The sequence below is a fragment of the Sturnus vulgaris genome, chromosome 19 (genome assembly GCF_052056855.1).
Source record: "Sturnus vulgaris isolate bStuVul1 chromosome 19, bStuVul1.hap1, whole genome shotgun sequence".
In the NCBI taxonomy this organism is placed as follows: domain Eukaryota; kingdom Metazoa; phylum Chordata; class Aves; order Passeriformes; family Sturnidae; genus Sturnus; species Sturnus vulgaris.
In genome coordinates, this window is record NC_142261.1 from 74665 (window position 1) to 102287 (window position 27623).

The window sequence follows — 27623 nt, forward strand, 5'->3', positions numbered from 1 at the left end:
CTTGTTAAAAGAACCACGAATGCTGAGTCTAAAGAACAAAACGTGAGTTGAAATCTATCAGACAGACTGGAGGAGGAGCACTGCACTGAGAGGTGATGGAGCCAGAGGGATGGAGCTGAGTGCCCGCCCCCACCTGTCTCTGCAGAGAGGGAGCTGAAGATCAAGTCCTTGTCATGGCAAAAAGGAAAAAGGCTAGATGATTATATTTTGCTCTCAGTTCTATGGCTATAAAGTGTCTTTCTCTGGAAGGCTAGCACTGAACACAATCCAGCACTTCCACTGCACAATCTTCACTCCACTCTAGGAGGTTTTGGGAGGAACAGGGCAGACAAAGAAAGGGTTCCTCTGAGACCAGTGCAAAACTCCCCCTGGGCATCAGATACTGTCACATAGGCACGTGGCTTCTTGCTCCCTTGCCTTTGAACCCACCACAGCCATCCTCTTGCCCGTGCCCAGAACATTAGACATGATCCCTGCCAACTTAAGCACCGTGAGCAAAGCATTTCCAACAATAAATCTGCCACTATAGCAAATTGAAACTATTAGGGGAAAGCAAGCAAGGTCTTTGGACAAAAAAGTTCAAACAATTTTAGGCAGAGTAAATTCAAGACGTATTTGATCTGAACAGCAATAAAAATCATTTAAGTGTGTGGCTTCAGCCTCCTTTTGCTGCTGGAGGCTCCACTTGTTCCTTGCACACAGTCTGAACAGGACTGAGCACCCTTCTGGCCAATGCAGGCAGGATCTGTCATCACAACATCAGGGACCCGAGGACAGGAGAGGTAAAGACAAAATTCCTTACTACTTGGGCAGGTGAAGCCATGGGGAATGAGGCTTCATGGTAAACGGGGAGGATCCAGGGACAGGAGCCCTCCCCAGAGCCCTAGTGAGTAAGTGCATTTTAATGTTACATAAGGGTGGACTTTACAGCAAGGCTCCCTTAGGCACACATCTTGTAAGGAAAAGATAAAGCTTAAATTATTCTCTGTGAACGTGGAGGTTCACAAGTCTTTTATGTAGCTTGAAGTACTGGAAGCCAGAAGTGCAGCCCCATGTGGGGTCTGGCACTGGCAGGACTCTGAGCTTTTGAGGGAAAATAGAAAGTTTGCAGTAAATGATACTTCTTTGTATTTGCACACTTACCACACTGCCGGCTCTAGATGGGACCAGCTAGAGAAATGGTGAAACCACATTTTTTTAATTAAAGAGCTGGCTGACCATGCTGTTATTCAAGCTCATTTTGTGGCTTTTCCAGCCATGAATCTCCAAGGCACCCCAGGACAAATAAAAGCAGCATTCTCAGGCACTGTCCTTCCATGTCCCCTTGGTTTGTTGAGATGGACTGAGCAGGTCCCACTGGCAGTGTGGCCAGACACTCCCTAGGGCTCTGTACCCAAGGAAGGTACCTGTGGGGCCATGATCCCTCCCTCACCACTCACAGAAAACTTGCCCCACAGGAGCAGGACATTGCATTTTCCATTACAGGTACAGGATGTTCCAGAGTATTAAGGAGGTTTTTGGTCCAGCTTCTTTCAACAGCCACTGCCCATCAACTACATGCCTGCAGGGAGAGCTCCCTATCCTAAGAAAATTACTCCCAGTCTAGCCTCCTGCAGTTCAGTGTCTGAGCTCTACATCGTGCCAAGAAATAGACAAGGAGAAAACATTTACTGCTTCTTGTAAGGGGATGTCTGAACTGCTTAGTGCACCCTCGGAAGGCTCTGAGCATCATGACACCTGAAGCAGGAATGCACTGATGAAGAGATGTGATAAAAAAAGCTTATTGAGCAAATTGAAAACTTTGTTTTCTGCCTTGTCATATGATGTCCCACCCTCCAAGCCCAGAAACTGGGGAAAAGGGGGAAGACGGGACCACTGTCCCCAAGGGACCACCCAGGGCCCTACTCAGGGCAGCTCTGCAACATCTTTAGCAGGAGCAGGAGTCAAACTCGGACACAGGGAGGATTCAGGGGCTGATTACTCAGCCTAATAAGTTAGTTGACATTGCTGAAGCAGCTACATAAAGAAGATACAGTTATGTATCATTTTAATTATGCATATAATGGCTTTATCTTTTTGTTACCTTATTTCATTATTGAAAACTTTTTCTCACGTATACATTTTAATTCTCAAACACAGTCATCAACAGAACAATTTATAAATATTTAATGCACAACAAGGCACCAGTTCTTCTAAAAGCAGCAGTTCTGGAATGAGGCCACTGAAAACTCTCTCAGCATCTGATATTTTAATGTCATACCACCAGTATTGCACCCAGAGGGTAGCAATATACAGTTCCTCCAAGCTATGCAGGCTCATTTACAAGCTGCAGCTGAGGAGCTTGCACAAGAAAAACATCTCTCGATCATCAAAATACAAGAGGAGTCTTTGGCATGCACCATGGCAAGGAAAGCCTGCCACTGAGTTTGTAACCAGCTTCTGAGATGCACAGAGAGAAAAAGGAAAGAAAACTCCAGCTCAGAGTCCTGTCTGCCCTGGAGACCCATAACCAGCTACACAGATTGGGCTGGGCAGGAACATTCTCCTGTCAAAGCCGTTTGGCACCACAACACAGTATTTAGGATGGAGAAGTTGTTACAGCACATCAAACGACACCAACCAAAGAAGTTCTCGCATGCTGAGAGCAGCTGCTGAGTACCAGCATCCCTGCAAAATAAACCCAGGAGAGCTGAAGTGAGACCTCTCAGCTGCTCCTGGAAGAAACACTGCTAGTTATCCTCACCCACAATCAGTGCTTGCTTAACAGACAAATTTTTCTAATTATGTTTGTCAGCTTTGCTAATTACACAAGATATGAAGCACAACACCTTAATTTTTCGTGTATCTGCCTCCTTTTTTTCCCTTCCAATAGAATGAAACCTTTTAAAAATTCATGCACACAGCCTCTACCCCAGTGGAAGTCAGACTTCCACCACAGGTATCACCACTCAGCCGGGCTTTTACGTTTTAGTTTTAATTTTAATTTTCATTTTCATTTAATTTTCATTTATTCCCCCAGTGAAGTCGTATTAAAAATGTATCGGTTAAAACAACAGATACATGGAGATGGAAGTCTGTGCTGTGTTTTGTTGGGTTATTTTTCTCTGTGTTGGTCCTGCTACAGTGAGCATTTGTGTCTAAAGCCCGGTGAGACCAATGAGAATAATCAGGTGCATAAATTATATGCATGCGAATAAATTAGCTGTTATCAAAGAGAGTGCATATTTTACTGATTGCTGAATCAGTGCTTTTCAAGCTACCAAATTGAATCAGCCCAATTGCCATCACAGAGAACCTTTTTGCTTCTCCATCACTGAGGCAAGACCTCCTTAAACTAATAATTTTTGCATTACTTAGTGGAAGGGGAGAGATGTGGAAAGCTTCTCTGAGCCCCTGCTTCCACCAGCCCTTCCCCTAGCCTCCTGTGCTCTGTCTTGGGCTTAGGTAAGGGCCAAATGTAAAAGAAACTGCTGAGACATCTCTGTAGCAGTTCAAAGGGGAGGTGAGTGCATCCACCTGCTGTGGGATCACTCTGGATCTGTTGCTTTTCCGTTTGTGTGGTGCAAGGAGCATGGGCAAGCCTTCTGCTCTGCAGTAAGAGGGGGAATTAGGACATACTCCAAAGTACCAATGCTAATGAAACCACAGCTGGCATTAAACAGTGCAGAAATAGTCTAAACTGGTACTGCAACATGGTAACAAAACATTTAATAATAGCTAATAATAATAGCTAATAGTGTCAAATGAACTGCAGGCAAAACTTCACCTGAATGACCACCTGGATGATGAGTTTCCTCCAAATCCCTCCCAAAGACAAACCCAGAGCATTTGCTAATGTGGGTAAGGGGGAATGCTCTGGGATCACCCTGGCACTGCCTGTGCCAGCCTTCTCCGTGGTGGCCCAATTCTGCATTCTGCAGGCAGGATCCTGCTCTAGGTGCTGTGGGCAGGCTCTGCATCTACCTGCTGAATACTTCTCTCCACCCCAAAAAGCAAAGGGCTGGCTAGTTTTGCGAAAGCTATCCCAAATCAAAGCCTCCATCTTTCCAGCCCCATTTATATATAACTAGGAGGTGTTGCTGCAGGCTGGGTTAACTCCTGGGTTTGGAATCCTCAGGACTTTCAGGCAAAGGTCCCATGGCTATGGCAGGCATCACTCTCTGCTCCTCTCCCGGCTTTTATCTGGTGTGGGAGCAAACAGGAACAGCCTCTGCAAAGGGGCTTTATCTTTGCTGGCACTAAACCGTGAAGGTTAGAAGGCAGCAAGGGAAATTTGTGCTGTTAAAATCAAAGCCGCAGTAATTAAACAGGCGTTTCTTCTGTCCCAGGGAGGTGGTTGGCAAAGCAGGAGTTACAAGCAGGGACTGCACATGTACAACAGGAAATCTCCTCCTCCTCCACAGCACACCCTCCCAGCCCCAGGGCTGTGGCTGGTGCCAAGAGCAGGGTCACGGGCTGCTGTGCTCTGTCCCACTCCCACATACCACTGCAGTCTGAGGACTCTCACCTTACTATTCAAAGTTCATCTTCACCCTGCAACTCAAAACTCACCCTTTCTTTCTTCAAACCTAAGAAAATCTCACAGAAAGAAGTGGGAGAAGAAAAGGAACAGCTTTCCCACTGCCTGGACCGATGCTGCTCTGCACTGGCATCTGCTCGCCAGATTTCTATTTGTTCCAGTGATGGGTTGCCAGGGTGTTAAAGTCAAATCATTCACATTGCTCACAGAGTGAAAGATACTCAAGATTCAAAATTACACCTTGACCCGGTTGGGTCATTTTGCAGCAATTATCACCAATTTCTATGGTGGAAGATTGCAAGAATTCAGAGGAGGGGGGAAAAAAAGTCTCGTCCTTTCTTCACCTTGCATAAAAATGAAAAACAAAAGTGATCTTCTTGCTCTTGACATAACCATGCTTTAAAGAGCTTCACAAGCATCTATTTCCTCATTTGAGCTCATGCAGAAGACATATTATCTTTTAAATATGACTTCTCCTTGGCAGTGCACAGCCTGTTCTCTATCTGTAACACTTCAAGAAGCCAACAAGTGGTTATTTACAAAACCGAATGTAGGAGATGGATACAATCTATTTTAAACCTCAGCAAAATTGGCCAGTTTTATGAGCTTTGAACATATAGCCGAATTAATCAAGTAGCACAGATTATGAAATGTGAAATACAGTCCCCCCACTCTCTCCACCTGCATGGTAATGGTTTGGAAAATGCCAAACCAAATCAAGGAACAGAGAGGAGAGAAAATAATAATAATAAAGCTAACAGTTTCCAATGCACCAGGATTTCCCAAGCAGTGATGGTCCCTATCAGACCTTCTCTGAGGTGAGTTCTACCTCAGCTTGGCTTTCTATCATTGCCACTCTCTGCTCTTCCAGTAACAAAGCTCAAGGAAATTGAGAGTGATGTCTTCGGGCTTTGGACCCACTCACTTCTGCCTCTTTTGAACCACCAACCCTCTGGATCCAACCCTTTCTTCCCAGATGCTTTGGCTACCTTCTGCCTTTCCCTGCTGCCTTCTGCCTTCTGCACAGGTACTGGCATCACAGCTTCCACTCTGCAGGAAAGCAGGCCCTGTGCTGTTTGGAAACAACTTCATCCTTCACCCTTTACAGGAGAAATAAATCCAGGAAAAGGCATTTCCTTCAACATCAAAATTACAGATTCCTCCGACTCACTTGATCTTGTTTGTGAGGTCCTGCTATTCGGTCATTTGAAGACTGTTTATTGCCTCATTTTTCCCTTTTTTTTTAAACAATTTTTAAATGGCTGAAATCTGTTTCAACTGACAATGAGGAAAAATTATCCATTCCTAGGCAAAACTGCCTGGAGCTGACTGTGGCTTCCATCTTTTGCTAAAGATAGGGCATCACACACTGAATGGGCCTTCCAGTGTAGATCACTGGGTTGGGTCAGGGACATCAGCAGAGCAAGGCCACGTTGTGCTGGTGTTATTGAGGGAGCTGCTCACTGCATCTGAATGCATTGTTTTTGAGGGTGCAGACAGCAACCTCTCCCTTGTGGACACCTTCTCTCAGGTGTCTGCACTCAGAGGGGATTTTCAACAGTGACAAATACAGAACACACGGAACTGGATTGAGCATTTTCTTGCTTCTGGGCCAGGCAGCATCTGCCAGGTGCCACTGGCTGTGCAAATCCAGGGAAGGCTGGATGTGGCAGGAATGCAAACAGGCTGAGGATAAGAAGACAAATGGTTCTGGGGGAAGTACGATGACTTCCCCAGCAGTGTCAGGAAACATTTCTCAAATGGAAGAAGCCATTTGCTGTTTCTCCGCTCGCCTGTTGGGAACATCACCTGCCTGATGACAGCTGCTTCATGCAGACCTGACGGGGCTGCTTCTACTCGGGTTAAGGTCAGCCCCCTACACTGGGTGGCAACAGCCACCTTTTCCTGACACAGGCTTAGCCACTGGTCCAGGCACCCCTGACTCTGCCCTTGCCTTGCTGATGGGCACAGCAAATCGAGCCATGCCAGGAAAAAACACCTGGCTCCTGAGATAACCCCCAGTGCTCATTCCTCTATAAAATCATAAGATTTTGCTAAAGATGGAAAGCTACTGCAAGCCTGTTTCAATGGGTGGAAAGCCGAAGACCTGAGCAGGGAAAGGACTTTCTTAAACTCCATGAATAGTCAATGCATGTGCATGGGTTTACACAAATACTTAAATATACATTCACTCAATGCAATTTAATACATTCTACCACATCTCAACCAGGGCACCAAATATTTTCCAGTGCTGCTAGCAGCTCCCCAAAGTCCTGAATTAGCAGCTCCAGCATAGAGGGCATGTCCCAGAAGAGTGTTAGGGCCCACTCATACTGCAGCCAAGCAGTCTAGTGAGAGGCTTTTGGCTTGCAGTTGCCTTAGAATAAGGGGAAAGGAATTCAAATACGTGCACCAGTCCATACTCAGGGCTCCCCACCAGCCCAGCTTCATCACCCACAGATGGCAGTGAGACCCTGCACCCTTCCCCAGGTTGTCCAAGCCAACACATTACTCCCAGCTTCTACCCAGCAACTTCCAGTTCTTTGGAGCATCCCAATGTGATGTGCTGGGGATGTGTCTGGCAGCCAATTAGTTTGCTCTTTAGCATTCAAGGCTACCCTGGGGAAGGGGAGCGTGCCATATCGATTTTCTCTGGTTGCTGTTCTTGCAACCATCCAGGTAAACATTTGTTATTCTGTAACAGATTCGTGTGGAGGCCCTTCAAGCATCCTACTCATTGCACAGAAGAGCTGGCAATTTTGCCAGAAACATTGCTTTGAAGGGGTTTGCAATGTTAATTAAATTTCTGCAGTTGTATCTCTTGGCTCTGAATTACCTCTGAGCCCCTCTGAGCATGTGTGCTCAGCTCCTTGTCCCAGTTCAAGCCTGGCTCTGAATAAATCTGGCTTCCAACACTTAATTCCCCTCATTACAACATCAGAAATATATTATTGTTCCTCCATAAAAGGAAATGAATTCAGGACTGTCAGGGTTCAGACACAGTATTGGTCTCGATAACCTACAGGCTGAAAGATGACTGCAGAGCTACAAAAGAAAAAGCAGATATCTTTTGCCCAAAGAACTGATTCCTCTAAACACGCAAGCAAAACCTACTATCTGTGATCACACAGACAGGCACGATGCAGGAGGGACAGCAAGTCACTGCAGAGACTCTGGATGAATTCCACACAAAGTTCCCAGAACTCTGGCTCTTTCACCTCTGATGATGTTCAGCCCCTTCCTGGGCTGGCACTGGTGACCTCCCCTACAGAGATGGGCTTTTGTAGCCACTGCTTTCCAGGAACGCATGGAAGGGAGAGGGGCTGCCAAGTCTGAAAAATGCAGGAGACAAATCGGTTTTGACAGCTAAAAGTCTTCAGACATTTAAAAGCAGCTTTTAAAATAGATTAATAAATTAAATAGGAGAGAAACATGGAGAAAATAAGGAGAACTTGAACTCAGGAGAGCTGTGCATGGAATGGGGCTCCTGGGCAGCAGAGCCAGATCTACTGTCAGGGCTGTTCTGCAGCAGCAATGGGACATGGGCACGTGGCTCACCAGTGTCCCACAGGGCTGGGAAACCAGAACAGAGGGTGGAAAACAGACTAACAATGCTGGGCTGGCCTTTCCTATGCAGCATAGCACCATTTCTGCCAGCTCTTACAAAAAAACTTGGGAGAAAGGTGGGTGGCAGAGTCAGAAGCCACTTGGCACCTGCAGGTTTGCTCCAGAGCCAGTACTCATCACCACCCTTTGCAGGCAGAGCTGCTGCAAATGACTCAGGACTGGAGTCTGTGAAGACCAGAGCCAGCACATTGGCCCTGTGGTCCCCTGGGTACATTCACACACTGACATTTTTGGAATGCGACCGAAGCAGTGTGATGTCTTCTCAAGAAAAGCGGCAGAGCTGCTGCAGCTGGCCAACAGTGGGTCTGTGCCTGTTTCACAGCTGCAGGGAACACCTGGCAGGCTCATGCTTGTTCAAGAAGAAAGTTCATACCTCTGTTGATAAAGGTCTTTGCTATGGGGAAAATGGGAATTACTGCAGGAAAACAGCAAGGAGGTGCAGAGGCACAAAGGTGTGCACAAGGTGCAGGATTTGAGACCTGGGAGCCTCTGCCCCCAGGCTCAGTTAATAGCATCTCCCACAGTGTCAATACCATTGACAGCAACAACAAAGGCTCTCGGGCTGCAGATGGAGGGGACACGGTGCAGCCCCAGGGGAGCACCCAGCACTTCTCCCTGCTCCCACGCGTGGGCTTCTAACCACCGCTCCCAGCCCAGCACCAGCATATTTTCTCGGACATTTTTCCAGTTTCCACAAGAGGGCATCGGCACAACACCGACGAGACGGGGCCGGGGTCGCGCCCAGGGCTTTGTCTGCCCAGGGAAAGTTGATGCACAACTCCCAGGAGATCTCGACTCTGGAGCCGTGACTCACCACGACGTTTGCTATTGCAGAAATAAACTCCCTTTGCTCAAAAAAAGCGATTTTCTGGAACAGCTCTGCCAAAGCCAAGGAGGAGCTGCAGGGAGGGGAACGGGCGTTCCTCGGCGATTCGGGAGGAGCTCCCACTGGCACCTGCTTCCTCCAACCTCCACATCCCCGTGCACACACCAGGCAGGGAGCATGAACCCTCGGGAGCTGCTCCTCTGGAGAAAGAGCTTTGTCTGAAGGGTGTGCTGAGCTCCTGGCAAACCATGGAAAGATTTTGCTGGGAAGACATAAACCAGTGAGCATAACCCCCTGTTCCCTCCCCCCCAGTAACAAAAATCTGAATGAGAAACACACAAAAGCTTCCTAACTCCACTCTGGACAGGATATCCTTCACAAGGGAAGCTTCTGAGACGTGGAGCTCAGACCTCAGGCCGCCTTTCAGGGAGTGATGAGGCTGCTTGGTCAGGAACTGCACCTCGTGCCACAGAACCTGGCAGATCAGGCACTTGATGCTGTGGTTTTAGGCAGAGAAAGAAAATTTCAGTTTCTTCTTGGGTGAGTTTTTAACCCAGGTGAGCGTGTAGAACACTGCTCAAATCAATCTTCACTGCCCTTACCAGGAACCTGGAGCATGACAGTAGATTTCCTCTAAATTATCTTGATCTTTCTGGACACTGAGTGTGTACCAAAGCACAAGGTGTATCAGAAACGCCAAAACAGCAACAGATTGTCTGACAGGCCTGTCATTCTGTCATGAAATGTGACATGCATCCCACCTGGAAGGAAGGACTGGATTGCTGTACACTTCAGTGCCAGCTGAGGCCAGGCAAGATTCTTTATTTTGGAGTCTCACTGATCCAACCTGGAGAATATATTGCTGCAGCATAAAAAAAAATGTGGCAAAAATCCCAAACCACCTACCTCTCTTTAGCTGTGCCTTTATATAAAGCATGTTGCCATTTCACAGGTGTGTCTATGAGGAATTTCCCTTCTGTGAATCCAATTTCCTCTCACTTTTGAAAGAAAATGCATCTCTGACATGAAAGATGCAAAGGTAGAGATAGCATGGCTTGGTACATAGCAATGGGGAATTTTCCAAGCACCGTCAAAATGGAGAACAAGAAAAACAAAAGCCAGCTTAATGCAGAGAGTTTATCAAAGGACAAAAATGTTTCTTGAGCATCATCACAGATTGTCCTGCCGTGGCAGATGTGCCAGAAGGATTCTGTGAGCATGACAGAGGGACAGAAATGACAAAGTAAACACAAGGAAAAAGATGGGAACAAGCCTAAGGGCTGGTGGGGGCTCCCATGCTCCCCACCACAAGCCTTGTCAAAGACACAGCCTTGACCAAGTACCAGCCAGGACATGACTAATGTGGAATGGATGTAGTATCTCCAGAGGAGATAGCATGTGGTGGACTCAGGAAAAATATGAGACTGCTGGTTTTTTCTTGCTTAGTGGTGAGATCTGACACCCTTTCCCAAAGACCAAATACATCAGCTCCAGTGCTGCAGGTAATTAGATCTGGAGTCATGGTGGAATTGTCTCTAGCAGCCATCATTTTGCTTCTTGTGCTTTCATTGGGATCCTGTAACTAAACTTCCCAGTAGCTACAGAAAGACTAAAGGAGCATTTTCTTGTGTTACACCTTTAGTGTCAGCAGTCATCCAGGTTTTTGATAATTATAGCTGTGGAGGAGCCCAGCAGAGTCACCCAGCAGCTCGCCGAAGTCATGGCTTCCATTCTGAGGAAAACAGGAGAATCTGTCTCCTGATATGTACTTCAGCCATAATACACTACCAGGAGTAGCACTTCTGCATGACAGCATCTCACTATCAGAGAAAAGCAAATATTTGTGAAGGGTTGACTGATATGTAGACAGTTAAGAGCAAGCACCATAGCCTAGAACTTGCAGCATTTTGGAAAGTCTACAGCTGCCAATTGAGTGGATGCTTCCTCAGAAGAGTGTTTCCAAGTTTTCCTCTCAAAGGAGATCCTGTGGGAACCCTTTCCTCACACACTGGTCTTTTTCATTTTTTGATCCCATTTAGGTGCCCTCCAGGGTTCAGCAGCTCCCTTGGTCCCAACAGCATCCTCAGATCTGCTTCCTCAGCCCTTGGATGGACAGTGAAATCCCCGAAGTCTGCAAACAGCTCCTGAAGTTTCCTTTTGATCTCTTGGTAGTCTACCATCTCCAGCCAAAAGCATTTGTGGGAAAGTGAAAAAATCCCGAGCCAGGTGGTTTTGGATGAGAGCCCTAGGGAAGTTGTGTGGGGGTTAAATGCCCCCACCATGCTGCATGACAGGTAATCTCCACAAACCTGTGGGTAAAGCAGTCCACTTATCTCCCACTTCTGTTTTGGATGAGGAACACTTCTGTCCTGTATCCTTAGAGAAGGATGTGTGTATTAGGCTGCATAGAACACACTTGGATTTCAGAGCAAACCCAGGATGTAACAGCAACACCGGCACTGCTGGATGACCTGCTGGGAGCTGAACCAGGTATGCCAGTCGGGGTTTGCTAAATGACAAGACAATATAATTTAAACATGTATGTCACCTTCAAGCAAGGGCCCTGTGACACAGGTAAAATTGCTTTCGTTCACTCGAAAGATCAATATTGTCAGGATGAAATAATTACGTGAGCCAGTGTGAAGAACTCTGCTTGACCACTGACCGTCAGAAACAGGCAGAAACTCCCTCTTGTCAAAACAATATATAAAAGAATACTGAATATACTGCCACTTCCCAAGTCACTGTATTTGGACTGTTGTCACTAGGAGCTGTAGGTCATCTCTAGAGTTTTAGAAGAATAATTTTCTGCATGCATGGAAGTTCCTCAGATTTAATCGGGTTATTTTCCATTAAATCATCATGGCTAATTAAATAGAATCCCATCTGAAGACCACACTCCTTGGTGAATGTTGGCATTTACTCCATGTCAGACCTTCCCCCAGAGCAAACCCATTATGAAAGGCATTTCTCATTCCCATCTGAAACACTCTGGTCCTTCAGCAGCTCCTTCCCCTCATCCCTGCATGTCTGCTTTGTTTTGCACTGGATTTAACTTTGCATATGTGGTTTGGTGTGGGTTTTTTAATATAACATCAAATCTCTTAATTCTCTGACCCAGAAAACAGACACAATCCTCATAAAAATCTGGGACAAAGAAGATGCAGCTGGCACGTGTGCAGCAGCAAGAGATTCCAGAACTCCCAAATCTACCCATTTAAAGTGATTTTGATTGAAGAAAGAATTTTGAGAACTGTTGCTGTCAGATCTCAGGTTATTTGGAAAGCAAATCCTAAGCTTTCAAGTGGTGCTCTAGTAGGAGCAAGACCCTTGTAAAGACCAAGTGGTGGCCAGTGTTTATCAGCTGAGATGCAACAGCTTTTCCCTTTCATGTTGTCACTTCCCCAGGGCCAGCCAGGACCTAAGATCCACACAGGGTACACAGCTGCTCCCATAGCATCCAGAAATAAAGGTTCCCTCAACCACAGCATGATCCTTCACAGAGCCACAGAGCCCCATTCCTGCAGCAGTTTTGCCAATGAGTAAATAATAAGAAATTAGTGCATGGCCCAGAAAATGAGTCACAGTGAGCAGCCACTGGCAATTATGAGCCTGTCAGGACAAACAGGGTGTCACAGACACCCAAGTCCTCCAGTCTCATGACTACATCACCCGTGTCACCCCTTGTCCTATGCAGAGCCAGCTCACACAGTCCCACATACCCAACACCAAACCAGCAGCACCCCAGCTGATGCCAGACAGGGATGAGAACACATTGCATTTGGTGTTACCTCTTTGCACTTTCAATTTAATGAGGAAGAATAACAAAATATCCAGACTGAGTCATGCAGGCAGCAATCTGCCTTCACCCTAGGAGATTTTACGGGCAAAAGGAGAGGATGGAGGTACAGTCCCACTACATGCTGCCCCCAGGGAACGGGGGGCCTGTTAGCCAGGAACTTCTACCCCCAACACAGCAGCAAGGAAGAAGAGTGAGGCCAGTGCAGGAGCTCACTGCTCCATCCCCAGCACCAACTGTGGGGAAGTCCCTGGCGACAGCAGGGTTTCACCCACTGGCTCTGAACACTTCCCAAAGACAGGATTTCATTAAAGCGGGTAATTTGGCTTGACTACCCTGCCTAGTTCCCACGGCTGGGACCACAATAGCAGCCAAGCCCAGGAGGAAATTGCATTACTGTACATGGAGGCCTCAAATCTGGAGAGGAAGGAGCAGTTCACACGAATCAGGGCTTTAATACCAGATTAAATGATTCCACAGCAGCCTGGCTGTTTGAAAGCTTCCTGATAGCCTTTTGTCAATTTAGTTTGAATTTTTCTTTGGCTTCAAGAAGTACTTTAAAATGTAACCAACTTTATTTTATTTTTTTTTTTTAATATGGTAGCTTCGCTTTCTTGAAGGGAATTATTGGACTTGGGATGGGCACTGCTCCATATGGGAAGGCATGAAGTGCTTTAATGGCAGGGGGGCCAAGCAAAGCTCCTCTCTCCAAGGCCGTTTAGAGAGTCTATTAAGCATTCTGTCCTTATAGACTCGCCATTTTAGAAGGCTGAATGAAGCTCCACCTGGAATTATGAATTTTTAATTTCCCCATTAGCAGAAACAGAAGAAGTACGGTACTTTCTCCTGGTACAGGGAACAGCCTACATTCGTACAAGGATTTTACTTTAAGAGGCTGATTACACCAAGCCTTGAATCAGGAGCTAAGACATGTCTCAGGGACATGTGCTGCTGGCTACTTAAAAGCAGAAGTTTAGGGAGCTCTTGGCTGACTCTGACCGCGTGGGAGCAGGAGGGCAGCTGGACCAGGATGTGGAACATGGGCAGCCAGCAGCGATGGCAGCAGGATGGCCCTACCCTACTCAGGGCTGGGAAAGCACAGAAACAGCAAGGATGAGTCTTGGGCTGGCTTCTACTCTGAAACTTAGCACTTGGGAGATGCAGGGCACACTCATAGGAAACCGCTGTTCCTCCTGTCCCTCTGCTCCCTGATGTGAGGGCACAGAGGAACCTCTGTCTTTCCCCTGGCCCACCACAGCCAGCCGGGAGGAAGGGAGGAAGAGAGGGGCGGGAGGAAGGGAGGGGCGGTGGGGAAGGGGGGCACAGCCTCGGAGGGCTCTGTGCCACCTCGCTCTGCTCACAAATGCATCCTTGTCATTCAAATGAGAAGTGGCCACAAAGACAAGAGCCACTTGGGATATGGGGTCCCTGGTCTCCACCGATGAATGCAAATGCCTTCAACCCTTGAGAGCAACTTCTCTGGGAACAACACAAACAGGGCTTTGTAAGCAGGAGGCTGTGCATACGCAAGCCCCCAGGAATGCCCAGCAATCCTCAGCTGGAGAAATGCCTTGAGGCATACATAGACCTTCCCTCTCACCCCCACCACAAAGTCAAAAAAAAGCTACTCACAGTCTTCTTTTTTTCACCCACACTCTTCTAACCAAACTAAAACTTTCCTGGCACTCCTACATCCCTCAGCCAGACACCAGAGCCCATGTCCACACAGGATGATGTCAGTGATGCCGCCGCCACCACACTCCACTGTCGACTCCTGTCTGGCAACCTCTGTGCCAGGGAAAGCAACTCCCTAAGGCAAAGCATCTCCCTTGGGGCCAAGCTTGCCCAGCCTCAGGCATCAGTCTATGAGGAACTGCTTGAGTCCCCACACAGGGCATCATTCAACAGTGGCAGCTTGGCTGAGGAGCCCCTTTCTCAGTCGCTCACCATTTCAAAGACTCTCTAGAAAATCTCCCCTGACTAATAACGGTAGGCCCAGCAGTTCATTGTCTTATCACTCTCATAACTTTCCTCTGTACCCTTCCCACGGGCAGCCCCACAGAGCATTGACTCCTTCTCTCCTCCTTCTGTCTCACTCTTCCTTCTGCATGACTGGCTAACTCCATTCTGTCCCTTACATGACTGCCTAGCCCTGTTGGTCCCTCGCATGGCATCTTACCTTGTCTGTCCCTTGCACGACTCTTCCTCCTCACAGCACGGCCAGCAGACTCCGACTAACTCTTGACCACCTAGCCCAGTCTTTTACAACACCCATCCTCATGGGGCAGGCAAGACTATTTCCACTCTTTGGCTATTCGTACAGCTGTACATCGGGGGAGATTGCCTTCAGCCCTATCCTTACATACCGTCCTCCACATCAGTCCATTCCCAAGCCACAGGTTTTGCCCTACATAGCCATGTCCCCACAACAGCAGCAATATAGCCCAGTGGGCAGGAGCTACCTGCCAGAACAGCTGGCTGCCTTACAAACCAGTCTCCAGGTCAACACCTTTGGTGTTCAGGCTCAATAGGCCAGGTATTCTGAAAAGCACAGCTTGAAGGTAGATCTCCCCTCGGACCTGGTACAAAGCCCAGTGAAGTGAGAGCTCTCATTACCAAGTTACTACTAGAGTATAGGAAGTTTTTGCTGACTGCACCCCTGAGATGCCCGAGCTCAACAGCGGTAAAAAGAAGCAATTTCTGAATCCTGTGGTGAGGAGGGGTTAGGGGTTTACTGTAAAGGCAGCAGGGCAAAATGCAAAGTCATAAATCTCAAAAGTGGCATACTAAAACTCAATTGAATCACTCAAGCTTTGTCCCACCTGCTATTTTATGTTCTTTTTGTCAGGGCAGCTAATGGAGAACAATAAAAACATTAATAATCAAGTTAGATTTATAAACTGGGCAGGATATTCCACTAGTAATGAAATATGGAGAATCATTCCATGTTATATTGCTTTGGGCAGCATGCTAACAAGAACTCCCTTTGAATTATAGCTCTCTTTCATTTTGCTGAACTTTAATTTGGCCCAGCACCACTGTTTCATTTAAAACAAACTTCAAGCAGGAGTGGAGCAGAGGACAGAGCTCAGAGGCACAGTCCAACTCAGCACTGAAAACCTCTAGGTTGCAAGGAGTGAGTATTTGGGGTATAAAGCTCTGTGCTCTGTTTACTGCAGAGAACTGCTGGGTATTATTTTCCAAGGTTAGGAGAGCTTTCTATTGCCATGGTGTCATGCTTCCTAGATTTAAAATATTTGATTGAAGTGCCTCACAGATCTTTAATTTCATAGTTGCTTTGTAAAGTGGGTGGCAAATAATTCTTGAGGCTCTCAGTTCCCAGAGAGTGGTCGTTTTCTAACAAAACCTCTGAAAATATCTGGCTTCTGTGCTCCCTGCTGCTTAGTAGAGGGCGTAAGCATAAACCTGATTTACATTCAACCCCTCTGGAAACCCACCAATGCTGTCTCAAACTGGAGAGTTTCTTTGCCCCAGCAAGCACATCCACAGGAGGGACACAGCACCCTGACACCAATCATACATCCTAGATGTCAGATTCCCAGCCTAAATAAGTCCTGGTTTAATGTAAACCCCTTCTCCTGCAGTTCACTTCTGCTCTATTACCAACATCCCCAGCGCCTTCTGCTTTGCCAGACAGCCTCAGCTCTTCAGCACGGTTTGGAGAGAGTGCTCAAATCTACTCCAGGACAAAAAAGGTACCTTAATGCCTGAAAGATCTCATCAGTAACTAATAAGCCTCTCGAATATTAACACTTACCCTGTAAAATCTGAGTGCAGCATATTTGGTAGCAAGGGTAAAAGCAGGTCAAAAACAAAGTTTGAGTTAAATTGATTGGGGTAGAACACATCAAATCGTGTGCTGTTTGCATGAAATATTAATTCCAGCTTTAACATCTGGTTACAGAGGAAAGTGAATGCACCATAATGATGCAGGTGTACTTTATATTCACCACCTTTTCTATTCTCCTAGGAACAGATGGAGAACGATAGGCTTTGTCCTCCCTGGCAGGTGTCTGAGCCGGAGCCTGTGAGCCGAAGCACATGCTTGAAGCCGGAGCCTGGGCGGCGGAGGCAGCGTCCTGGCGCACTGCTCTGAGCGAGCCCTGCTCATTAGACAACCCTGCCGTGCTGCAAACCCTTCCTCCCTTCCTCCCGCCTTCACAACACTGCACTGGTAGCATTTTGAAATTCACTGAATTTCAGAGAATTTCTCCAAACTGGCAGGTCCAGCCCCAGGACTGCGCGTCCACACCCAGCCACAGCTGTGGCTTTCTGACACCCAGATTGGATATAATCACGGGGTGTCTCTGAGCTACAACTGGTATTAAGCTACAACAAACTTTTCCTCCTCCAGGAGAAAACCCTTAATTTCTTCCCTCTCAGAGGAGTGCAGCTGTATAGACCTGCTGGCACCGTGACCTGGCAAAGACGTGACCTAAGCTCTCCATGGCTGCTAAAACCTGTTATATCCCTGACGACTAAGCAGGTACCACAAGGATGCCTGCGCTGTGCAGACCCCCGCAATGAAGCCAACCCTCCACCTGCTGCCGGCACAGAGCAGCCCATAACACATCCCCGAGGCACGCCTCAGTCCTAGGGGATCGCTCTATCTCCAAACGAGCCGTTTTACCCTGCTTGCTGCTGGAGCTTGTGTGGCTCCACGGCAGGCAGGGAGCCCTCGAGACAGGCCAGCCCTTTCCCAGCGCCGGAGAAATAACCATCCATGTGTGAAAGCTGGTGAGGCTATCGCCCCACGATGCTGGGCTGGGGGGAAGCTGGGTCACCGGGCTCGGGTGCAGCAGGAGAGGCACCATGCACTAGGTGCGATGGGATGCACTGGGTGCTAGGGAAGGGGACTCTGCTTTCCAAAGGGCTCGGTGCAGAGGGTACGGGGTGGGGGGCATTGGGTGCGGGGGGTATAAACAGATCCTTCCGTCTGCGTGCGGTGGCACCAGTTGGAATGTAGATACTGCTGGAGGGGACATCGAGTGTAAAAGGGTCCGATTAGCGGGAGCGGGATGGAGGGCACTGGTGGCAAAGGGGGTACCGAGAGTGGGGCGCGCCACGGAGCGTTTCCAGCTGCCGAAGCTCGCCCAGCGCCGCGTGGGCTGGCGATGCCCGAAGGTGGGGGAGTACCCGGAGAGGCGGGTGGCGGGGGAGGGAGGAACCGAGAGGAGCGGGGGACCGCGGGTAACTCACAACTCCCCGGGTGATGTCCTCCGCCGCGGGGGTCGGCGCCGCGGGCGCTTCTTGCCACGCCAGCCACAGAGCGAGCACGAGGAGCATCTCCCGGAGGCGGGCGCGGTGCCGGGCGGCGGGGCTCAGCATCCCCCCGCTCTTCGCGGCGCCCGGCCCCGGCCCCGCGATGGGCTCCGCCGGGCTCCGCGCCGCATCCGCGCTCCCGCCTCGGGCTGCGGCCGCCGCCGGGGATGGAAGGAGGCAGGGAAGGAGGAAGAGAGGCGGGAGGATTCCACTCCGTTCCGCGCTGCTCCGCCGAGGATGGAAGGGGGGGGGCTCCGCTCCGCCTCACCGGGGAGGGAGGCTGGGGGGACTCCGCTTCGCGCTGCCGGGGAGGCTCCGCCGCCGGGTGCGCCGTCACATCGCCCCGCTTTCGCAGCCTGCGGAGCGGCAAAGCCGCTGCGGGCGCTGGCACGGAGCAGAGCGCGGCTCGGCAGCGGCAGCTGCTGCTGCTGCCGGGAGCCACCGCGGCTTCAGCGCCGCTGCCATGCACCCCTCTGCGGCCGGCCGGCGGCGGAGGAGGAGGAGGAGGAGGAGGAGGAGGAAGGGATGCTAATGAGGCAGGCGGTGCCAGGGCTCCGCCGGCGTGGGGGGGCTCGCAAGCGCGGTCTGGCCGCGGCGCAGCGCCGAGCACCGATAGCGATCCCGGCCCGCTCCCCCTGCGCCGCAGGGGCTCAATGCCCTCCCGTTTTGGTATCTGTGTTTGGCTGAAATCCCTCAGGGTTCCGACACGATTTTTTTCTAAGCATCAACATTTCTGTAAGTACCAGCTTCATCTCCGAGTTTTTAAGGGGCTATGGAAAAGACCGCGTGGTTGTAGCATCCTCGACTGACATCCCGTCTCAGCGAGATAAATGTCTGGCTTGTCCTCATAAACAGCATAATAGGATCCTATGGACTCTACGGCGTGTCCTCCCTCGAGTGCTCTTAATCTGCCACATGCTCCGACAGGCCAGATGATTTTTTTATATATAAAATTGGAGTTTCTGTTTTAAGATAAATACTAAGTGGAGATAATGAAGAATGGACAGAGATGAAAAATTGCTTCTAGGTGATGCTCAGGCAAAACTGTAGTAGTCACTTATATGACATTTTCTGCACAAATAGATTAATATAGCAATGAGCTGTAGCTGCCTCTGGAGATAACCAGTGGATAAGGGAAAAAGAAATCTTTGTCCAAAGGAATTGATTAAAGAGAATTGGCAGGGAAACCTCACTTCATGTGGGTGAGTTTGCTCTACCCTGTGTCCCCGTGAGTTGGGCTGAAGTTACTGCTCCAGCACCAGAGAAATTAGAGGGGAAACGCCTGAATTACAGGGCCCAGAGCCTCACCAACAGCTACCTGTTGTAGCTGTTGTAACCAAGAGCCGTTATCTCGATAGCTTTGCACCATACTAAAACAAAGTACAGCTTCTTAAACAGACCAGCAAAGCCCAGCCTCTGATTCCACAGATGCAGAGAGAGGGTTTCCAAACGGCAGGGCTGACAGCTCCCGTTCACCATGTCACCAAAACTGTGGGAAAAACAAAAACTCTCCAGCAACATTTTTAGTGTTAGAGAATTAAGGTGTTACTTTAGTCTGGCCAGGATGTACAACAGAAATAATTTCATTCATACATTTCCCGGGTTGTGAAGAGAAAACCATTCCATCACACGTGATCTTTACTAGTTTTTTCACATACTTATACAGTCAAAACCCAGAGAAATTAATTGATTCTATGTTAATTGTTCTCAAGTTACATAGTTTTTTGTATTTGGTTTTCTACTGATTATTGATCACTTTACCTTCGATGCTAATTAGGTTCTCCTTCTTCCTTCTCTTACCTCTCTTTTCCCAGAGCCAGTGTCTCCGACTATGCCAGGGGTGATGTTTGGAGTTGAGGTTCGTTAATGGTCGTCATCTTATGTGCATCTTCTGTGCTATTCCCAGTCTTGTTGAGATGTTAATGTTAAGGTCATCAGGCCTCGACTGGTGAAACAGTCCTTTGAAAAGAAGCTTCAATTCCTTTTCCCCGGGCAAAGGTAAAAAAAACCCTGACTAAAGTTATGTAAAAAAGTGTTAAACTTGGTATCACTTCCAACATCCATTTAAATTTACCGTGGGAGGATGTTCGTGGCCACTTTGCCACAAAGCCCGTGTCTCTGGGGAATGGTTCTCCGTTTCTTTACATCCTCCTCCAGTCTGCAGGACAACCTGTGCATCGCTTGCTGCCTCCTCCTTTCATTCCGCAGCTGCCGCTGCTCTCGAGGGAGAGCTTTTTCTCACTTTCAACGATCGTCACGCTAGCCCCGACAGTACAAGGACTGTTGTTTGCTCCTCTGCTCTGAGCAGAAAGCAGCACCCTCGATCACCCCTCAACTTTTCCGGGGTTTTCCAACAGAGAAGCGGTTTTCCAGGCAGTCAAGCCAGTCTGAGATTGCTTATCAACATCACATGTAGTAATTTCCTGCTAAGCAGCTCTGGAATCTCTTTTTGTTAGGAATCATTTCTTTCGACAGTTGATATCACTGTGGGCAGATCAGAGCCATCCTCGGGAGGAAGGCAGAGGGAGCATAGCAGGGCAGGGTTGGGAGGAGTGCACAGCAGCGTGTCAGAATCCCCGAGTTTGGGACAAACCTGCAGCCCTCCCCTGGGGATGAGCAGTTTCTGTGCTGGCACTCTTGGCAGGGTGAAAACTGACAAGTTTGCTGACGTGTCAGGGGCTTGGGGCAAAGGCTTCAGCAATGCCTTAAAATGCTTTCCAGGGCGTTTGGGTCCTCTGAGAACCGCTCAGCACAAACTCAGCACGCTCTGCCCCTCTGCAGGGCACAGTTTGTCTGGCAGACAGGCCCTTGTGCTGGGCAGCCTGGAGCTCCAGGGCTTGGCCCTATCCCACATCCACAGTGTTCCCTCTCCCGTGCTGGCCACATCAGGCTGTAGCAGCAAGGTTACCTCAGCTGCCTCCCTTGCAGTTCTGAAAGATGCTTCACGATCCACACTGACCTTTCATCCTATTTTTTAAAAAATGGGCAATGGAAGAATAAACGTTCATCATGGGCAGCCACTGAACTGATGGACAAAAGGTAAAGACTTGAGCCCACTCCAGCGGGAAGAGTTTTGCTCTTAGCTTCTAGAGGTCAAGGTTTTAGGGCACATGCTACCATTTTATATTCCCCTCCTAGGTCATCCTCTCCCAGCAGCACACCAGGGACAAAAATCTTCACAGTGTCTGTCAGAGCAGGTGTTTTAAGCAGTTTGACAGCAGGCCAGACGGAAGATGCTGGTCCTTGTCAAATGTGTTTTAATCTTTTTAGATTCTTTCCTGTGGCATTAAATGCAAGAACATACCCATTTTCACCAAATGTAGAATGTACTAAATTTCCATATTGAAAGGGAATATTATTTCCAGTTGTTTCTCACCCCACAAAAGGCTCAGAGTTTTTAGGGGGCCAAATATCACTGAATTTCCCAACCTCTAACCTCTGTCGATCTCAATGCCCTGTTTCCCTATCTGCTCAGGTATTAATTATTAGCACCTGTGCTGCATCAGCATCTCAATCTGTCTTGCACCACAAGAACCTGCAATGTGAATGATTATTTATGAATCCATTACTAGATGAATACTTGCTTTGTCCATACTCTGTTGAAAGTAATTCCCAACGTTTATATATATAAACATTTTTAGTAAGCCCTTACAAGAGACAAGATGGCAGATTTCTGTCATAAATTACAAGACCAAAAGAGTCCACAGCCATGCCAGGTGCCAAGAGCTGAGAGAGAATCTTTGATAGTTTAATTTTATTGCACTAGTCTTCCTCCTTTAATAAAACACTGCTAGACCATTAAGGCCCAAAGAAATATCAGAGAGACTCTAAACTCTGTATTTGAATATGTATCTTCAATATATATACTCAAATTTAAGCATATGAGTGATCACACTAACTTCACTTCACCGTAATGAATGTCATAGAAGAGCAGCTCTCCCTAGGAAAGCTGAAGCTCTGCTCAAAGTGATGAAGCAGATTGTGTGGATGCCACCAGCTCCTTAGAGCTGCAGAGAGCAGAGCCGGGCAATAAAAAGGACTTGGTTATAACAAACAGAAGTGTGACTATTTTTCCTCTTTCCTTTTCAGTAAACAAAAACCACTTCAGTGGCACAGGTTTAACTCTGTGCTCATGTCATAAGAACTATATGAGGGTAGATGGCGTTTTCAGGCCATTCATTACCCAGGTCAGCTACTGAATAGAATTTATTTAAGGAAGGAACAGGGTGATGATTTTAATTCTGTTAAGCATAGTTTCCAAAATGCATTCTTTATACTTCACTTATTGCAAATGAATGACTCAGTTAAAATAGCATTTCAACACATTTTAGCGAAAATATTTGCTTTGCATAATAATAAAATAGAGATAACTGCAAGCAGCTGTAAGAGCAAGCAAATAGACACCCAGAACAGAGAGCTATTTGTGGTGATGCCTATGGTCTGTTTTAGCACAAAACTTTCGTGCTGAACAAGAAATGCTAGTAAAGCTACTTTGCAAGTTCACATTTCCCTGATCTGCCCATTATTGTCAGTATTTGGAAAAACCTGGAAACAAGTACAAAATTTGTTTTCCTTCCACATACATTCCAGCCAAATGCACATACTTAAAAGATTTTCACCTTTGTGCACCAAGACGACAAGTATGAATCTAAAATGTCATTATCTTCTAGCTATACATGCCATGTGGAAGATGAAGATTTTTTTTCCTCAGTGTCTTTAGCGTAATTAGCATGTATGACAACATTCAGACAGTTTAATTTCCCAATTACACAGCTATACAGAAAATATCCTTTGCATTAAATATGCAGGAGTTCTTACCAGAACATAATATGCAACTTTTTCTGCCCTTTTACATCACTGCAGATGCTCATATTTTGGCAGGTTGAGAAATGTGAATTTTCTGCTCTGTCAACCAGGAAGACCAAAACTGCTGTGCAGAGTGGGGGCCAGGCTGCTGCCATTGTCCCTCTCAGTGAGCAGCTGCTCCAACAGCACTCACGGAATTCCCAAGGGGCAGCAAGGACTTCCTCCCGAGTCCAAGTGGTGAATCTCAGACCCTGCAAGTCTGAGAATAAGGACATTTGTGATATTATCCAGCAATTTTCTAGAAGCTTTGGTAGCCATAGGATAAAACAGTTGCTGGAGTATAATTTGCTTGCTTGTAATTAATATCATCCTGAAACTATTTATTTGTGTTCCTACTTTTAAGACTGATGTGACCAGTAAAATTGGAAAGGCAATTATTTTTCCAAGACCAGTGTTAGACACCTAATGGCAAGTATGTTAAGTACTACTCATGGGAAGTTTAGAAATTTTTCTTTTCCCTGGGTAAAGCCAAAGTGAATTAGGGCATTTACAGGTGGCTTGGGAATATACACTTTTTTTTGCTTCTTTGTCCTCTGATTGAAAAATCAACCTGACATTTTTTCATAGCTTATACTAAAGGAGGGAAACCAAAGCTGGAAGGAGCCTGGAAACCAGTATTTTCCTGCAGGCCAGGACTCTGGAGTGGAGAGATGCTGCAGAGATGCTCACAGTGCTCTTGGCTGCAGAACTTTCGTTCTCTTCATAATGACACACTGGCACAAAGAACCTCCAGCATCTCATAGATGTCCATCTGCCAGTTCCAGCTTCACAGGCTGAGACAGCACTGACCATTATTCCACCAGGTGCACTATCAGCACAGCTTAGTTCTCTCTAACTCACCCTAATGTCTAAACCTTGCATATTTCTCTCACGTAAAAGTGAGAGCTGAAAGATGCAGACTTCCTGGCTTCCCCTGAAGCTTCAGCTCTTCCCATCCTGCTTCTCCTCTGCTGGAAAACCCTTTTACCTTCCTGCCAGCCACATTCCTGCAGGTACCCAGAGCAAATCCTGTTTCAGAGGTCTTTTTCCAGGTCTAACACTCTGATCTGGTTAGCACCATTCTCCAGCAGCTGTCTGTGGAATTCTTTATATCAGATAAAATAAACTGCTCCTCTTTATTTCAAAGATTTTCACAGACAACTCTGCTTTGTCTTTTATTGCTCATTTAACACTAAGAAATCAGCCCCTTTGTCCACCTGGCCATGAAATCTACCTCTTCCTTCCTTTGCTCAAACATTCATGTTCACATTCTTCCATGCTGCCCCTTCTGCATGGGTGTATTTCTTCCTATGCAAGCCCGAGGCAGCCATGCTATTCCCCCCTTTGCCTCTTATAAATACACTGGAACACCAGGACACCACCACTCAATGCCATATATTTTTTCCAGTACAACCGTACTCTAAGAATTTAAACTATATTTTTCTGCAATTTCCTCTATCTCCCTTACTTGCAGGCATCTCTTGTTTTCCATCTTCTTCTCTTTATTCCAGGTTTGTGATGCACCCAACACAAGGTCATCTCAGTCTGCTGCTGGAATCCCTTGGCACTACAGGAACATTGGTGGCAACCCAACAACACCCACAGACAGCTCAAGGCCAGGTTGCTGCTGAGCAGACATCAGCACAGACCATCTGGAACAACAGTGGCCACTTCTGCCTCCCTGCTGCATCATGTTCTTCTCACAGAACAGTGTTCAAGGCACTAACACCCATGAATAATAAAACATTACAAAAGAAGCTTATGTTCTGCAGGCTTAGCTTTGCTGCAGTGTCCCCACTACAGAAAAGTCTCCATCAGGATCTTGTAATAATGAGCCAGGCAGAAGGATGGGTCAGAACTGCCATGTTAACGCAAAACAAAGTGTAATTTTCTCTTCACTAGCAGCATTCCTATCCTTGTTCCCATTGCTTTTTAATAACAGTCCATGAAAGGGTGTTGATGTCTTGTTTAAGCAATGACGAGAAGTTCAGAGGTTAATTAATGAGAAGTGGAACACAGTCACTTTAGTGACAAAAAGTCCAAGAAAAAAAAACAAACAAAAATTTTTAAAGCTATAAGGTATCATTAGACTGCCTTTTCCAGTGGAAAATAATACTGATTTTAATACTACTTAGACACTACAGACTATCCTTTGGCCAGGGAGAACAGCAAGTCCTCTGACCTGTTTTTTATAATGCTTTAATACATGTTTGTGCTTTCTGTCAGGAAGACACCAAATGACGTGACCTACATCAGAAGCCAGCAATCTGTTATATGCACACGTACTCTGTACCCTACAGAGGGAAATACCCACTTTAGCAATTTTAGAACAGCTCATCAATTAAATCTGGCCATAGATCTTCTTCCGGCTTGTGACATGTTGATTGACAACCTATCTGGAGGCCTGGCTCAGACAACTGGAGGATTTTGGTAGCAAGGTCAGGAAAGCTTCTCCTGCAATGCCATTTCCATCATGGAGAACCCAGGGGACACATTAACAGACTTCACCTGCTCTCTGTGATGTGGGACCCTCCTGCAAGCCCCCGGCCTTGGCTCCTTGCTCTGCTGTTCCTGCTTTACCTCCAAAATCTTCCTCTGCCCAGCCCTTCTTATACTTATCCTGCCAGTTCTTTGGAGTCCCTCTTAAGTGGCTTTTGACCATACCCTACTCCCCACTGAGTTCAGTTTTTTGGGAAGGCAACAACACTTTAGGGTACTGAGAGCCCTGGATTTCAACTCTGGATAAATTCTGGTGTCCTTCACCTTAAAGTTCTGTGAATCTGTCTGAGGCAAGGATTACTTGGTGCTAACAGAGAGCAGCAAAAAGCATTCAGACATTTTATGGGAAAGAACTTCAGATTGACCATACCCAGCTTTCTTAGGGAAAATGTTACCAGAAAAGGGGCAGAAATAAGTAATGAAGATGGGAAGCAGCAAGGAGATTAAAACAGATGTGAGATAAATGTTATGGAAAGCCGTAAAAATAGTAAAGTATTTAACCAAATTGCCTGGAAGGGCTGTGGGATCCCCACCACCTGAGAGGCTCTCAGGACCAGCTTGGGGAAATCTGGTGCAGGAGGATAGAGAACAGTCTCCTCACGGCCTTCCTAATCTTGTTTTACTTTTAATTTCTTCTGTTCCTCATCTGACCTGGATCTTCTTGCCTTTAAGATCTTCATGAAGAAGTTCAAAAGGTAAGGAAAATCAGCAATTAGCCTAAAGCCATTGCTGCGCTCATATGTCCAAGCTGCTTCTCCCCTATAATGGGATTTTGGTGCCTGAGTTTACAAATTCAACTTTTTCTTCAGTAAGCAAACAACTTTTAAGATATGTTTGAGCCACAGGACTGGATTCAGAGCTAAATTCTTACTAAATTACACGTCCAGGTGTTTTTCCCAGACCGGTTGCTTACAAAGCCCAGTTAGCAATTATGGAACCTGTTTTGAAACATCAGCAAAACCCAGAGCTAGTGTTGCAAATTTTCTTGCTACAGACAATTCATGTATTGGAAATAGAGTGCCCACAAAGTTAATGTGGCCCTTAGCAGAGCTAAGCACAGCCTAAGGACGGCTGCCAGTGCTGCTCAGCTTCCCTGCTAATGCCCTAAAGGGAAAACCCTGCATTTCTCGAGCAAAGATATTTCAATGCATCAAATCCAGACAACTCATTACCTGCAAGACTTCTTGCTCCACAACTTTTTCTAGAAATTCTCAGCAAAGCTACAACCAAAGGAAAGTTTCACACCCTTGGTCAGCCCTCCCTGCTTGAAGCCTGAAGGAAGAACATCAGTTAAATAAGACAAATCCTTACTATGAAAACTGTTCTTGGTGGCAAAACTCATTTTGCCTTTGCAGCTATTCTCATCCATGACAGTTTCCACTAAGCCTGAAAGTTAAGTGGATTCTCTTGGAAGAGGAAGGATTCACTACTGCAAATTCGAGACCGAGTCCTGGGAGGAACATAAGTCCCTTGCTTTCCTCTCCCCTGGACTAATGAGTGTGAGGAACAAAAGCTCCATTTGGACTGGAAGGATTATGCTTCTGTATGTCAAAGTCATGTGAAATAAACAGCATAATTTGTGAAGCAGCCATGGGAACTTAATTATTTCTCAGAATACAACTTTAATGACTCCTCTCTAATCCGTGGATCTTAAGCAGCTACTGGTGTCGTGTTGCATAGGAAGCTGAAGCTGCAGGAGTCAGAATGGCACCACTACAAGAGAAAAAATAAACCTCTGAATGGTTTTCCCAAGAACAAACATGCAGTAGCATAGTGCTTTGGAAGTAAATTGCTCATGAACCTTCTGTCTTGAAGCTACCAGTAAATATCCCTGTTTGCAATGGTGGCCAGTTATATACAGCACAAAATCTCACTGCTCTATTAAAGGTCTTACTGAAAAGTTTCCCTGTTTTACAGAAAAGCTCTTATTTGCCCTTTGTGTCCTAAGAATAACAGATTACCACAGCTCCTGTCACTCACAGCACAGCTCAGCTCTGTGTCTACACCACAGACTAAATTGCATCATATACATTAAAAGCTGTTACATAAACCGAGCTTTTATTATGGTGGTAGACACGAGGTGTCTAAAAGGATGATTCATATACAGTCTCTCTCTTAATCAAAGCATAATCAAATGCCATTTTTAAGATTAAAACTTCACTAGAGAAATGTTTTATTATTTTAAAGTAATCCAATACTTTTCGACCAATTCCTTCTGTTATTAA

At 46.9% G+C, this 27623-nt stretch overlaps 1 protein-coding gene and 1 long non-coding RNA gene across 3 annotated transcripts in view; one reads left to right on the forward strand and one right to left on the reverse strand.

Annotated features, from left to right (window-relative positions):
- The window catches only part of MMP17 (matrix metallopeptidase 17), a 50708-nt gene extending 32411 nt beyond the window's left edge, over positions 1 to 18297 (reverse strand). Inside the window, exon 1 of one of the 2 annotated variants that reach the window (XM_088175784.1) lies at positions 17992 to 18297. In XM_088175784.1, the coding sequence (XP_088031910.1) occupies positions 17992 to 18120 (129 nt within the window). In that variant the 5' untranslated portion in view covers positions 18121 to 18297. The remainder of the gene's footprint in view (positions 1 to 17991) is intronic. The other variant, XM_088175785.1, reaches the window with a different exon arrangement.
- Positions 18298 to 18407: 110 nt separating this feature from the next.
- Positions 18408 to 27301, forward strand: LOC148221608 (uncharacterized). The gene is made up of 3 exons (XR_015807613.1): positions 18408 to 18789; positions 19869 to 20052; positions 24411 to 27301. It is a non-coding gene; the product is annotated as an uncharacterized LOC148221608 (long non-coding RNA).
- The last annotated feature ends 322 nt before the right edge of the window (positions 27302 to 27623 follow it).